Consider the following 15,297-nt stretch of genomic DNA (forward strand, 5'->3'; position numbering starts at 1 on the left):
GTAGCAAGGATTAACGTCATTCGCCAAGACGGCGACCTCTGAATTTTGAAAAAGTTAACCCTTGGACTAAACGTTAGAAATAGCCCTAGATGATCAACCAGTGGTTGATACGAGTAATGAATTGGCAAGAAGACTTGATTACAAAAATTCAAATGTTTATTTATCAACATTTATTGCACATTTTTGTGGTCGCGATTCCACAAACATCAGTCAAATCATATACAGTCATAGGTAATACATTATAGATTATGCTCATTATTTAACAGTCATGTTGCCATGAAATAAACCGAGACGTAAATAAGTACATGTATACGCATTACATTCAATATCAAATGCAATTCATGCCGTTAGAGCAGAATGCAAGTGGAAAAGACTCAAACAACTGTAGAGTTGAACTCCCCAATGTGTGACAGGCTTCCCATATCTTGAAACTGTGACTCGATTTTACGCTTCGTTTTGCGCCCGCAACAGTAATGTGAAGTTGCGAGTATGAGTCAACTTAACCTATCAGCACATGTACAGTATATCCACACGAACCAAAAAGGCTCCGTCAAATTTCTAAAAATCCCCAGTACACAAGCTGGACCAACACTGAAACAGCAATATGCTCGATAATAACTTTGCTTGAAGAAGATATCTGAATTCGCAAGTTCGAGTATCATTGTTCATTTTACTGATGTTTTGAGTTAGCGATGGATCACTGTTGGCCAAACAAATGGCATGGAAAATACTGAGATCTTTAAACTGATTAACTGACAAAATGGACATGTCATCCGTTTTGTGAGTACATACATCTGTTATCTACACTCTATGTGTGATCCTACATTTTGTGTACGGCACAGTGCTACAACTCTATAACCAGTATCGTGTAGGAAAAATAACTTGCATCACGAAATTAGTGTTATGATAATTCTCTGATGCAATTGCAATTCTAAAAACAGAAAAAGTGAAAATAGAAATGCGAGGTCTAGGACTGGTCATAGCACTTTGCCATAGTTGTTCACCTATATATTAAAGGAGTTATAATAATCGTTAATTTACATAATTATTTACACTGTTCTATACAAATTGGCAAGAAATGGTACGAACTGATTTACTGAGCATTATTTATGTACATCTTTTGAAAAGAATTTAAACTACAGTTTGGTACGAGATTCACTGGAACTATCACTACTGAATAACTTTTTTTTGCATTGAAATGTTCAGTGATGAAAAAAGGTCGCCAACTCCCGAATTGATTGCCAGGGCTAGGTTATTCAAAATAAGTTAAGTTACAACTTGGCGTTAAATTGAAATTAGCATTATCTCCTTTAGTTAAGCCCAGCAAATTTTATTAGCGTCCAGTTAATTTAACGCCAAGATTAAATTGTTTTTAACACACGGGCCCTGGTAATTTTTCAGAAAAACGGTCGACTATCGGATATTTCTAGGAACAAGATGTGAACACTCATCTATTTAATCTTAAAACGTTTTTAATGGAATTTCCAGTAGAGTACACGTACTTTCTAGGAAAGCCGTTCAAATGGTTTTGTGGATTTGAAGGGTTTACATCTTATGGGCCAGGTCAACATTTATTACAATAGTGAATGTTTTTAATGAAAACTGTCACCAAATACCTTAAATACCATACCGGTATACCGTCAGTAGGTCACGTCAGACCATTTCGTGGAGAAGGACTCAAGTGTAGTTGACAGGTAGCAACTCGAGAAAATTTCTAAAGGCTTTTTCTGTCTAAAGGCCAAATATTGCAATGTACACACCGTAAAACCTTAAAACTGCCAGACCGAAGCCAGGTAAAGGATTTCATTTTTGCCAAAAAAAGAACTTTCAGGCTATAACACAAGGCCTATGGTGATTTGGGCCTTATTGGATTTAGAAAGTTCCTACAGTGGATAAGATTTACCTGGATTGAGCAAATTGGCTTAGAACACCTTTTTGAAAAAGCCTCATATGGCATTGTCGTTTTTTCCATTGGGTAATATTTAATAATTTTTAGATTAATAAAAGGCATAAATTGGATTACCAAGTCAAAAAAATAGCTGAATAAAAAACGAACTGTTCGTATTGCTGTCGCTACAGAAAATATCATGCGTGTTGTTGTCAAAAATGTGGGCTTCCTGTAAAAAGGAAGGGGTAAAATTTTGTCGAGTGAAGTTTGCGTGTGTCATATAAGATACCAAACACTGGCAAGAACGCCCATGGGCGTGGTCGTTCTACCAACTAACCTAAAAATAAATACACAGAGTCTACTGTCGTGCCTTGAATTGGCATATCGTAAACGTCTTAAACGGGGAAATATCTTCCCAACACCATCATTTGAAACTAAAATATTACTCACTTTGTACCTTACCAGGACAAAACATGTCACAAAGTAGCTACTCTAGTATTAGAATACAAATAAATTCACAAATAATACGTTGGTTAAATACCAGAATACTGTAACAGGCAGGTGTCTCAGATGTTCAAATTTGGAACCCTCTCAATCATTTTCCGAGGGCTCGCCAGAAAACCCCTAACATGAAATACAAGCTCGAGAGATATGTACCAGCGTAACATCCCAAACAGAATGCTTTGCTTAATCGCTACGATCAAGGGAGTATCACTATGAGTATTTGAGAGAGTACCCAATGATCAATTACCACAAAATGCGCTGAAATTAGCTGACTCACATCATGGTTCGAGCAAGGAAGTTCAAGTAATAATTTCCTTGCTTGGTCCGAGCTCATGACCTTAAGAAATTCGAGGCTTTGCATTGTTGCATTGTATTTACCTGGTGCAATATGATCCCTTGTGGACCAAAGCGGTATTGACGCTTTCATATAGCATTTTCGAGTTGCTGCGGTGAGCTGTTCCGATACATAGACACTTCAATCCTCACGAGAAGTCAATTTCACCGAAAGAAATGTTCACTTAACACCTGCAGCAGTCCTTTAACTGATTCGATTCGAATACTGCTGGTTCTGATAGTGCGATTGCTGTAACGGTGAATAACCTGAGAGTGCTGGATTCGGAAGTGCTGGATTAGTAGATGGCATTGAGCATTGTCCTTGGCTCATGGATGGAATGTACGACCCCGCTCCCAAACTTGACCCACCGAGTCCTGAATTGGCCGAAGCTGACATGGCAGTTGTTCCGTAGTAAGGATTGTTGTAACTGCTTGTGGTTGGTAAATTTGGTATATTGCTCATGCCACCCATGCTGCCCATACCGCTAAGGTTACCCCAAGCCTCTGGCTTACTGCTGCCTAGTCCTGGGTACTGCTGATGCTGCGCCGTAAGTCCCTGCGTGAAACCGGACAGAGATAAAGGATTGAGGGACGGGTATCCTTTATAGCCTGGCTGTGGCGGCCCGTAAAGGCTGAAATGTCCGTAAGAATTCACATGCTGAATCATTGCTGGTTCGTCCATTCGCTTTGCTTTTGGTAACTTGAACCTCTTCGCTCGTCGCAAGAAGCTACCATTGCCGAACATGTCCCCGCAGGATGGATGAAGCGCCCAATAATTGCCTTTCCCCGGCCGGCCAGGAGCGCGAGGAATCTTAAGGAAACAGTCATTCAGTGAGAGATTGTGCCGAATCGAGTTCTGCCATCTCTGTTGATTTTCTTTGAAGTACGGGAACCTGTTCATGATGAAGGCGTACACTTCGTTCAAGGTCATCATTCCGTTCGGCGAACTTTCGATTGCCATCGTGATGAGTGCGATATAGGAGTACGGCGGCTTGACGTCCGCGAAACGGCGTTTCTGCTGAGACAGTGTTGACGTTCCGGAAAACCCATCGTCAACGCCGAGGTCTTCATCAGAGTCACCTTCCGAAGAGATGTGATCCTCTAGCTCAGTTTTTGCAGTGATTGCATCCAGGTCCGCCTTACCGTCCGTGTCGTAGCTGACGTCTGACTTGTTGTCCAAGGCCTGGTGGTGTTGTAACGAAGCATGTTGAAGGGATGTCAGCTCCGTCGCGTTGCCCATCATACAGGAGGATGGGTCGAGATCTACCCCTGTCGTACTCCCAACAAGGCCACTGCTATCCATGATCACGTTATTCGAAAGTAGCTGCATGAGAAAGGGAAAGAGTTCGCAAAATATCAATACTAGAACTAACTGTTCACGGAGAGATCGTTTCGGTTGTCGATTTGTTTTGAGACCGTCTTGCCAACTGTAAGGGTTTCATACGAATGATGAAGTGAAAACAAACTCATGGGAGAAAATAGAGATTCACGCATGCCCAGTGGGGGTCATTGAAAGGGTCTGACATGCGTCGCCTGTCAGGTGAATACGCAACAACCTCGTCCTAAAGAAATATCGTTACATTGTTGTTGTTGGTTGTTTGTACAGCGTTTTCCCTCGATCCGAGGTTTTTACAGCCCTGTTTTGTTGGTTATTTACCATTTTCGACTCTAACAACTGTAGAAAGGGAAACCCGTTACTGTTGATTGGGTAAGAAGGGGCTCAGAACCGCCCCTTTGTTGACACAGGAGACAATGCTGCAGGTCCACCGCAGTTAAGTGGCACCCAGCGAAGGACCATTGAGAAGTCCCGTTGACCAGGGAAAGGGTATGAATAACGGCATAAAAGGATTCGTAGTTCAATGTGAAAGAAAGCTAATTTTGTTGTGAAAATTAGTTTTTCTGTTTCATTTGTTTATTGATTTGTCTCTGTATGCTTAGCGACGTAAGGGAATTGTTCTATTATCAACACAAATTCATTATACAGTGAAAGGAGGCTAGCGTTTGATTGGAACTTGTCGGTACCTCATGATCGTGAATCTTTCACCTTCATTTTGAGCCAAATAAGTACAGAGATCAAGTACCCACGGCCACGGTCCTTAAATGCCTACTCCGTTTGCAAAGAAATTTGAAAATTGAACTAAAATTTAAAATTTTCTGATTGCTTGAATACGCACTGCACCATTACTGTTACTTTCAACAATGCGGCCATTGTGTAGAAACAAATACTACATGTGTGAATATCAAGTTTCAGCGAATTTGCATGTATAAAAACTGCACTATGGCATTGTGTATATTTTCTATATCTGATCCACCAGTAAATACAATGAACACGAACGACTTTCCACTTTAAGGGTGAAAAGAGGACATCTGTGTTGCATTTAGATTTTGATAAGGTACAAATCGTCCATGAAATCTAAACACTTAGATTTTCGTTACCTAAATCATTTGACAACAGTACGTTGTACTCTTACAATGCCTTATGCTTTGAGATCAAGGCATATGTAGCAATAATCACGAGCCTCTGCTAAGTCCCATCAGCGTTCTTGAGTCATCTTATGGTGAGTATTGAATTATTCAGGCCTACTTATTGGACACAGGTACGCATTTCCACCTGCTGGGTCACATGCGCCGGGGAGTTCTGAGGGGGCTCAAAATTAATAAGTTGGAATCCCTGCTGGTGACCACTGGCCGAATGTCCATCGATGGTCATTGATTAAGAGAGGACATGACTCAAAGTCAATTGTCTTAACGTGGCTTACCATTTTTTTATTGAGTTGCATTAACGACTTGGCGTTCTTGCTTCTGACCATTCTCTTTCTGGGTCCCGAAATATGTAGGAATCCCTGCTGCTGACCCCACGGGTATAGCCATCTTTCGACACCCCTGGTCAGCCATGTCAGACTTGATTTCTTTCAAAAACCGTCGAACTATTGTTTTTCAAACGTTTGTTTTTAATCGATTGTGTTTTTTTTCTTTTTCAACTGATTCCATGCTTTTAAAAGACTAATTTCTTGGTCTCTACCAAAAAGGTCTACCTTCTGGCTTTATGATTTGCTGATGGTATCGAGATGCGATCAAGGTTTCGGAGAACATTCATAGCTTATTCAAATCTACTTTAGCATCATCTCCGGTGAAGAAAGAGTCCTATCAGATTTTCGATTGTGTTTTTTTTCTTTTTCAACTGATTCCATGCTTTTAAAAGACTAATTTCTTAGTCTCTACCAAAAAGGTCTACCTTCTGGCTTTATGATTTGCTGATGGTATCGAGATGCGATCAAGGTTTCGGAGAACATTCATAGCTTATTCAAATCTACTTTAGCATCATCTCCGGTGAAGAAAGAGTCCTATCAGATTTTCCATCAATGACTACAAGTTCCAATTCATGAATTGTTCTTTTTACGACCTTACGTATAGCATTGACAGTGCTTCTAATTGTTCGGTCGGTTATTCACGCTTTTAAGGAAAAATCAGCGAATTTCGGTGTGTACTCATAAAGCGCAATTTAAAGACTTGAAATGATTCTCTTTCTCACCCTTTTTGAATGTTTTGGGCAGTTTTTGTCGCATTTTTATTACGTAACCAACCTGCCATTACTGGAATTCGGAAAATGTTCCACAAATGCATCCTCACCAAAAACTCGTGTTGTAAATAATGACGGCATTGATTCTCTAACGGCAAGTGAATTGCTTTCGATCGAAACTATTTTAATCCGCTTATGATTACAATTCGCACTTGTGAGCAAAAAAGGTGTAAACGATGGAGTAGGCTGCAAAGAATTAAAAAGGTAATACAAAAATTTTAATGAATTTTTCTCGCCTTCGGGCGAATCCCCGATCTTAAATGCCCCCGGTTTTAATGGAATTAAGCAGTGTTCAGGCTTTTTGTTGCTAGGTCCGTCACCAGCGGTGATTACTTGCACAATATTGACACACCGCGAGTTTCAATTTAAAATATATACATTGAGTCAAAGGTTCCCCCACCAAGATCAAAAGGCCGATGAAAGTATTTGATGACTTACGAGAACAGGTTGCGGCAGGCGAGGATCGCTGCAGATACATGTTGGTGTAGCCCACGGAGTTTTCCAATTCCTGCAGATTGAGCTAAGCAGTAAAACGTTTATGTTTAAAGATTTAAAGTCTCCATGATGAAAAACATAATAATATTTTTTTCCTTTTTTTTTTACTGCAAAATGATGCAGTTTCTATTTGCTGTTTTCACCTGCATTGTAATTTGACAGTAGCGATACGGAGAGTGACCAAGAGTGACTAATGAAGTGTTGATAGCTCAGTACTACTGTTGCTAGTCGCCATATGTCATCAGCACCCAAGGAACGCGTTGGGACAATTTTGGTGTCCTGCCTACGGGCAGAAAATCACCCGCCATATGGGCATTCTGCGAATTCTAAGGTATAAAACATATTCTGACCAAGGACACGATCCAGGTTAGAAAGCGACCGACACCACTTAAACAATACTTAAGTGGTAATGAGAAAGTTAAATCTATCATGACTTGTGCAAACAAACCTTTGTCACCTGCACCTTAATTTTCCCTTTTCTGGTGGCGAAGCTTTTGACTTGGTCTCTCTAATTTACTGTAAAAGGGCAGTTCATTGCAATAAAAATGCAAAATGCACTTGAGTTGTTAATTGTTCTTTGTCGGATTTCGCCGAAGATCGACAAAGCAAGTCCGCCGGTTTCCGAGAACCGCGCGACGTCTCAGAAAGTCTCTCACTCACATTAACTTCCGGTGTGTAAATGATCACAGAAAGTCAGAGGAAAAAGACATCTAAATCTCCCCTCGCTGAAGGTTGTAGGAAACTGATGTCAGTTTATTCCAAGTGAAAGATTCTTTCACCGAAATGGTAAGTCCAGAAGAGATGGGAACCAATTCAACAATGAATCCGACATTTTTGATGAGGTATCCCACTTCAGACATCTGGAGAATGACAACAATTAAATACTGAGCGTTCCCTCACATAGTTTAGTAAGCCATAAACCCCAGAAACATCAACTAACATGTTTAAAAACAGTCGCGGTCCTTAACCTAGTAAAAACTTCCGCAGAGCCACAAACAGTCGTCAAAGATGTCCCTTTCAAGGCAACATTCTCTGTACGAGGGTAAACATTTGATTACGCGCCTGCTGGAAGTCCCACCCCCGGGTTATACATCATTAGGATTCTTAACCCGTTCATGAGCGTGTTATTGCGGATGAAAGGCAGAAAATCTTCCCAGTATCCCTCAAACTTCCCCAAGGCCCGTCCCAATGTCATTCAGGAAATTTCCTTGCATCATAAGCACCGCGCCAGGCTAAGAGATTTCCATTGAAACCTCACATCGGGAAATCAATTATTTGGCCATTTTGACTGCCATTGTTTTCTCGCCGGAGGTGAGAGGTGGGAGCTAAAGACCTCCGCAATGTCCGAGTTTCGTGGAGGAATTCACTAAAAGTCGTTGGGTAGCAATGAAAACAGATTTCACGCTAATTTGGGGGAAATCAATATAGATTTGGTACCAGGTGTACCGTGATAAATGGATTACTGCCATTTCGAGACTTTGCTGGAAGGTTACGAGAACGAAGCCAACCTGGACGAAATCCGGAGTTCCTGGACTTGCAGTCCATGCAAGGCGATTCAGAGAGTTCCAAAACTCCAACCTGCTGTAATATGAGTGTTGCGCGATAGCCAGTTAAAAAATGTGCATGAAATTGATCTAATCGAGATACCTCTTGAAGAGGATGTTGCATTTTGTATTCACCTTATGTCGAACCTGACATTCACTTAATAAGTGAATGTCAGGTTCGACATGCATGTATCTGAAGAGGATGCATTATTTAAGTGCCAATTCGTGAGCAATTCAAGAATCTTACACCCCAATATGCATTTGGTGACATTATGGGAGAAACAGGGCTCTCCCTCTTTCTCAAAACTGCCGTCGAAATGACCAGACGCTTTCAGATGACATATCAACAATAAGGATCATTGATCAGAGTTTTGCACCAGTACATGTATAGCATTTTGACCCAGGCATCCTTTGTGCCAGCATTCTGGGAAGAATTCGGAACCTGTCGACCTAGAAATAGCACCATTAACCTCATAAAAAAGGCAATAAGTAGGTGATCGATTGCTCCTGGATAGCCTGAAGCATGTCCATTGTGACTTTGGGTAGAGACAGGTCTCTCTGCTCAAACAACCACGACAACTCAAAAATAGGGCCATCAAATGTTACGTCAAGACAAATTGCTTGTTGACATGTTTAAAAGTTGCTTTGAGAGTGTAAATTGGCATCGGGAGTAAATGTTGGTTTTGACTAATAAGAAGTCACCCCGTACATTCTCGTGTGCATATGCGTAGCAACATGTCTTTGAGCTGGGACTCAGGGGAGGTAAGGGGTGTTGATTTTGCCAATTGCTTTGAAAACAATGATTTAGAAAGTGTCCCGACTGTAAGAAAGCAATGCAATTAAGCCAATCGAGTGGAAGCGTGTGGTTTAATTGCATGGTGATAGAGTGGATGTCTTGACTTATTGACAGTCGGCGGATTGGGAAAATTTCGATCGGACGAATTGAAGAAGGTACTTTCACGAGGCATTTTCATGGCTTGAGGTGAAATAACTATCGGTTTGCACCGACTCGTTTTTGCAAGGCAAGGACGATGTAAGGTGAAGCTTACAGTAAAGTGTTGTTTCATTACAAACATTGTCATAGAATTGCAAAACATGGTAAGGCCACATCCTTGACATGGCTCAAAATTTAGCTCTCTGAGTTAACGTTATTCTCCGTGTGCATACGCATCAGCTTCTTACAAATGCTATACAGTCTGTCGCGGTGTATCTTTTAGGGTACTAAAGTAAAAACTATCCGGGTATAAATTTTCCCTGATGTACATGTACAGGTGTGCTTATAATGTGGACTAAACATCCCTGATACTTGTGTTTGTGACAACAGTTCACCAACACGTCACAACGTTGACGCATCCGGACTCCTTCACAAAGAAACAGGTGACTTCAACAAGTGGTGCTAAATTTGACTTAAACCCAAGAAACTGTTTTAATGGCAGCTAATTCAACATATAAAACCACGTGTGATTTCAACAATTTCGCTTTCAGCAACAGGTTGGATCGACTCATTAAGCTTTCTGGTTGCTGTGTTAGTTTTGTAGTTAGTTATGCATATTTATTTACAACACAAAATGTCAATAAATGCATAGTTTTGAGTTCGAGAAAAGCGTTATTTTTGGAGTTAATTAGCGCATATTTATGAACGATACTTAATGTCAACAGATGTAACTATTTTAATTAGTAATAATCCGTTCACAATATTCTACAGGATGGACAAAAGTAACTATTTGTATGCCAACCATTATATTTCCACTCAACTTGATTATAATGTGACTTTTCAAACAAATCAATATTATGCCCAAGTGTGTACACTTCGCGCCTTTTTTTAAAGAGAGGAAATGAAATATTTTCACATCCTGAAAAAGGTCGCTTACTCCAATGCAAATATTATTTACACAATGATTAAGTTAAAAAATAAATAAGAGGAAATAACAAATAACAGGATAGCACTGAGCAAACATGTAGCAACATCCAGTTATCAACTACGTCAAAACTTGAGAACGTTAAGTTTAGTACATGTACATGTACATGTATATACATATTGGTAAGCAAAAACTGTGGATAGACCTAAATCATAAAATGGTCGTCATCAACATCAACAGACACAGCGCTGTAGTCTATAATCAGTACATTGAAAAAACATAACAAATTGAGAGGTTCTTGAATTCCTTTATTTGAGTATTTGGAACTTGATTTTTCTCTTGATATGAGGTAGTTGAATGCATCGCTTTCTGGTGATCGTGAATAAATTTAATTCAAATCTTTCTCGTGTCGAAGGAATACACTGTGTTCTCATGAAGGATGCAATGCGGTCTCTGGAAAGTATGCATTGCTTTCTCGTGAAGGAATAGTAACATTGCTTTTTCAGAAAGGTATCATTACGGATGTACAGCGATAAGATACATCCGTTGTATCACTGAGGTATCGTGAACACCCAAGGGGACGTTCTTATCAGTGCACCTCTTGAACTGAAATCGTAACCTAATATTCACCAAATGGGGTGGGTTGTCAGGTAAAAGGAGATTATCTAAACTTGGTAGGTGATGAAGACTCCAAATCATAGAAAATAGAAACAGTTACTTTTTATAGTGTCATTCTCCCACGACGATTTGACCTGTATCCGAAAGCTTAAATTGTGTAGTGATTGACAGGCACAAAGCTGAGAGGAGGGTTGACCTGGCTTAGTGAGCACGCTGAAGAATGAAAGCGCAAGGGCGTGAAACCGAATGCGATTTCGTCAAATTTGCCCTGGTCCCCAGTTACGTCGATGTGAAATGAGGCATCCCTGCGGTGACGCCAGCAGTGCAACCCGGTTGGAAAGCCCATACACCACGGCCACCGGCGCGGAAGCCAACAAGTCTAGACCGCTTAAATATCTTCCAAAATAATCTTTGCCTTACGGTGGCCAGTTTGGTTTCATATGTTGGCAATTATTCGCGACAGGTGTCCCGTCTTAAATTTTCTTCTTCAATTTAATCAGAATACAAGTTTAATTCCTGACAAACATGGTTATGGGATTTGGCGTTTGTTGAATGTTTGAGACGGAGTAAACTTTGCACGTCAATAGAAGAGGGAACGTGTTGAGTCATGATAAGTTGACGGCACTAAGCGTATGTTTCACCAGCACGTACATGCAACGTTTCTTCTTCCTTTTCACGTTCGCTCTAGGGATGATCTGCTTACCGCTGGAATGGGGCCTCAGTGCTGGTCAAACAAGTCTTCACGAACGAACTGCACCTTCAATAACATTAGTTGTAATCTTCTTACTAGGAATGTTGTGACATGGCTGTGACTTCTATGAAAGAAGATTGACAGATAGAAGTGTTCGATTTTTGTGCCAGCATACACCAAAATAAACACTTAGTAAGATTTCGAACCCGTGCATTTGTTTTCTAATGTTGGTAACCAATATTTGATTATTTGCAGGTTGCTACTTGTGTAGAACCACGACCAATTTCCGGCGAAACTGCTGTCAAAACACTTGCATTGGAACTTGTATGGCAGAGGGAAAGGCGTGACGAAACACACACAATATTGGCATTGGTCGGCCATATTGGTCTAGCTACAATTTCAAATATTGAAAAAGAACCTAATATGTGGGCATAATATTGCAATAAAAGTTGTGATATAGAATCTAGACTATCTAAATTCATGTGTAGATATTGTGGTAACGATTATCAGCACCTAAAACAAATTGGTGCAAATATTTTGGGTGATTCGATTCCTAATTCAAATACTATGATAGTTGTTATGTTTAGCTTCCATGTACTACACCAATGAGTATATATTTGATTGGTAATATTTATCTTCCACGGGTCAATCGTATAAAGTAATTACTTTAATTCATGTAAAAGAAACTCATTTATTCAGTCAGATTTATGGCTCAAGTAACATTTTTGTTTTGTTGAAAATAATAGCCCAAAGAAAGGTCAGTGATATTTTCACTGAGAGTACATGTTAATGATAATTGGCTTTTCTAAAGCGCTCGATCACACTCAGCGCTTTGTGTTATTTATATTCCAGTCTCCACAGGAAACTCCCTGGAGTTTCAAAATGCAACTGTAAGCTTACAAAGCGCTCATTTGAACTTGACCAGTAAAGGGAACCAAGTCACAACTTGGTCAGGAGTTGAATATCAACCTCTCGATCACGAGGCCACGCTACTGCTGCCCCATAGTTGAGAATTGTTGGTGTCAAAAGGCAGGGAAGCAGCGGTCAATACATGGCCCTTCTGGTTTTATTTGTCAGCTCATATAAAATTGTCTGGCATTTCCAACTTACTGGAATGATCTAGTAGCCTCCTTTCTTTTGGAAGATCACTTGGGTGTATTTTAGAAACGACCGAAATGCTTGCTTTATGGGGGATGATCTGCCAGAAGAAGTCCAATACTGTTCGAAAGATAACGAGGTTGTTCTTTGTACTTATTAAGACCAAAGATGACATATTCATCAGAGAGAAGAAAGCTTTTTGAGTGATTCGATTACTTGTGTATTTTTAGTATGCCTTTATGTACATACAAGTCGAGTATAATTGTACACAATTGATTTTTGATCCTTTAATGGACGCCTATTGGGCAATAATTCCAAAATATGGAAAAATTGAATTAAATGAGATTAAAGATCAGTAAAATTGTTAAATATTTAACGTTAAATTGGTTAGATTAAGAAACCAATGGTTGAAACTTGCTAATACACGCACTTATGGTGGCACGCGTTTTTAAGCTCAATCACAAATTCCTCAACTAAAAGCAATTTACGGCTTGACAAGGAAATAAAAAGGTTATAATCTCACATATACCCCTTCAGTATAATAGCAAATTCATATTGCCCCATGTGATCTCTAAGCATACGCCAACTGGTCTTTTATAAAAACCCGATTTCTATAGACCAATTAGTTAGAATCGAGATCTGATGTAACCCTCTGAAAATATTTTCGTGTTAGGGAACTAAAATGCGGTGGCCAACTCGAAAAATATTGATATTGGTTTCGATTGGGCCCCCTTCGCGATATGACACAACTTATTGCTAAATGGTGTATTTGTTTAACGTCGTGTAACAGGAACTTACCCTTTTAATGGTCAGAAAGGGCCATTTATTCAGGGTGGTTAGGTGGGGCAATCTCAAAAACAAACGGACGTAAATTTAGTTTTAACCCTCCCACAGCGATTGACAATGAAACGTATTAAAGCAAGTTTTTTTCTATTGCATTATATTGACCTAAATATTATAGAGTGAAATCGTTGAAATAATAGAAATCCCCACACATTTTGTGAAGAGCAGTGTCTATTCGTCGTTCTTGACCGAAAAGAGCTGCTTTCTTAATAAAACCTCATATTGAAGCAAACATTGAGTACTAGCATCTTGGCCCTTTGTGTTTTTAAATTGCTCATCTTTTACGCAACGCGCGACAAAAGAAAACCTCTGGTTGGGTATCGGTACCATGCATTAAAATCAACCAACAATGCTTTGACTGCAAATAGGCGAGAAAGAACTTTATTTTAAAAATAATTTTATTGAGAGAATCGGAGGTCAACGCACAGGTGCGATCATTTTCACCTCACTCCGGTATCGAACAATTCGTCAAATCGGAAAACCGCACTTTTCGAAGTCGTCTTCATTTAACTTAATGTTTAGAAGTCTGAGGAAACCTCATATCAGGTAGCTCACTATAAAGATCGCTAAATAGGGAGAAAAACACTCGAGTACGGCAAAGAAAACAAGAAGACTAGGAGAAACCCGCGCGAGTTTCGTGAAAATATTGTGCCATTTCTCCCCGATTGCTGGTATAACAGCAAACAATATTGATGAACGTACACTGTTGTAAAAGTGATGATTTTCATGTTGGGATAGCAATCTAAGCGAATGCGTGAAAATGTTGACTTTCTCCAGGGTGAGTTTTGCTTGAAATCTTTCAGATTGGTGATCATGCAGTGATTTAATTCAAATATTGTCAGGTTTTTGATAGATTAGAAGGAAAATATGGACCATTTAGGTGTTGGGGTAAATATAAATAGTGACTTTATAGTGGTTTAATCAAGTCTTTATTGACTTGACTGATACGCTTTAACTCGTGTCAGGTTATTTTATTCTCATTTTCAATAGTTGTTTTATATCATTGATCTAAATCAAGGCGCAAGCAAGATGAGCTAAAACAATTGAACCGAATTGAAATATCTTCCCAATGAAGACTCTCCTTCTACTGGTACTGGCGCTTTGGGTCGGGAGTCAGGGTGCACGCGGTGGAATTCAAGTAAAAGGTCGTCCGTTTTTGGCCCACTTTCTATTGACGATATTCTGGTTTTACGGCACATTTTTGGCAGATTCGGTCAGTTTTGTAGACAGTGTTTGTGGAGAATACAATAAAGGCAATCTCATTCTCTGATGATAGTTTGTTGACAAGGGAATGGCAAAAGAAAACAGCGAGTAAAACAATGGTAACTATGTCTGTCGTTACCGGGCTGACCCAGTAATTAGATCTCTCCAAAAAAGGAATCGAAGACAATCTTCTCGAGAGAACAGTTTAAACCTTTCTCGTTGACTTGTTGACTTTCGAGTTAAAACATAGAGCGAACATTCCCAAAGAAATTTCAACAAAAACGCGTGTCGTCATTTTGATTTTAATCCCATTTGGCTTTATAGCCAGGTGGTCGCGTCAGAACCCGTTGTACCACTCAAAAGCTAATGGAGGGAGCTAATTCACCGCAATGTCACAATCCGCCTCAAAAGTGGTTTGTTGATATAAGGCCTTTGTTTCTAGGCCTTTCGCACGGTTGAACGTCTTGTCCAACTATGTGTGAAATCTGGCCCGTTCTTGAGAGGTCAAAAGTAAAAAGGTTGGCCCTTTTAGTTGGTTTTGCTGTCGGCGTGGCAGGGATTTGCAAAAATGGAATTTTGGACAAAAAAATAAGACCTTGGTTTCTTATTTCAGTTATTTGTTTTACTTTTAAGCCATATAT

General features: G+C 39.8%; 1 protein-coding gene across 1 annotated transcript; it reads right to left on the bottom strand.

Moving 5' to 3' along the window:
- Nucleotides 1-2,850: 2,850 nt before the first annotated feature.
- LOC135499571 (forkhead box protein B2-like) lies at nucleotides 2,851-4,028 on the bottom strand. Its single transcript, XM_064790430.1, has one exon. The coding sequence runs from the start codon at nucleotides 4,026-4,028 to the stop codon at nucleotides 2,931-2,933; it is 1,098 nt and encodes a 365-aa protein (XP_064646500.1). The 3' UTR covers nucleotides 2,851-2,930.
- Between the last annotated feature and the right edge of the window lie 11,269 nt (nucleotides 4,029-15,297).

Source organism: Lineus longissimus, chromosome 2 (assembly GCF_910592395.1).
Source record: "Lineus longissimus chromosome 2, tnLinLong1.2, whole genome shotgun sequence".
Taxonomy (NCBI): Eukaryota; Metazoa; Nemertea; class Pilidiophora; order Heteronemertea; family Lineidae; genus Lineus; species Lineus longissimus.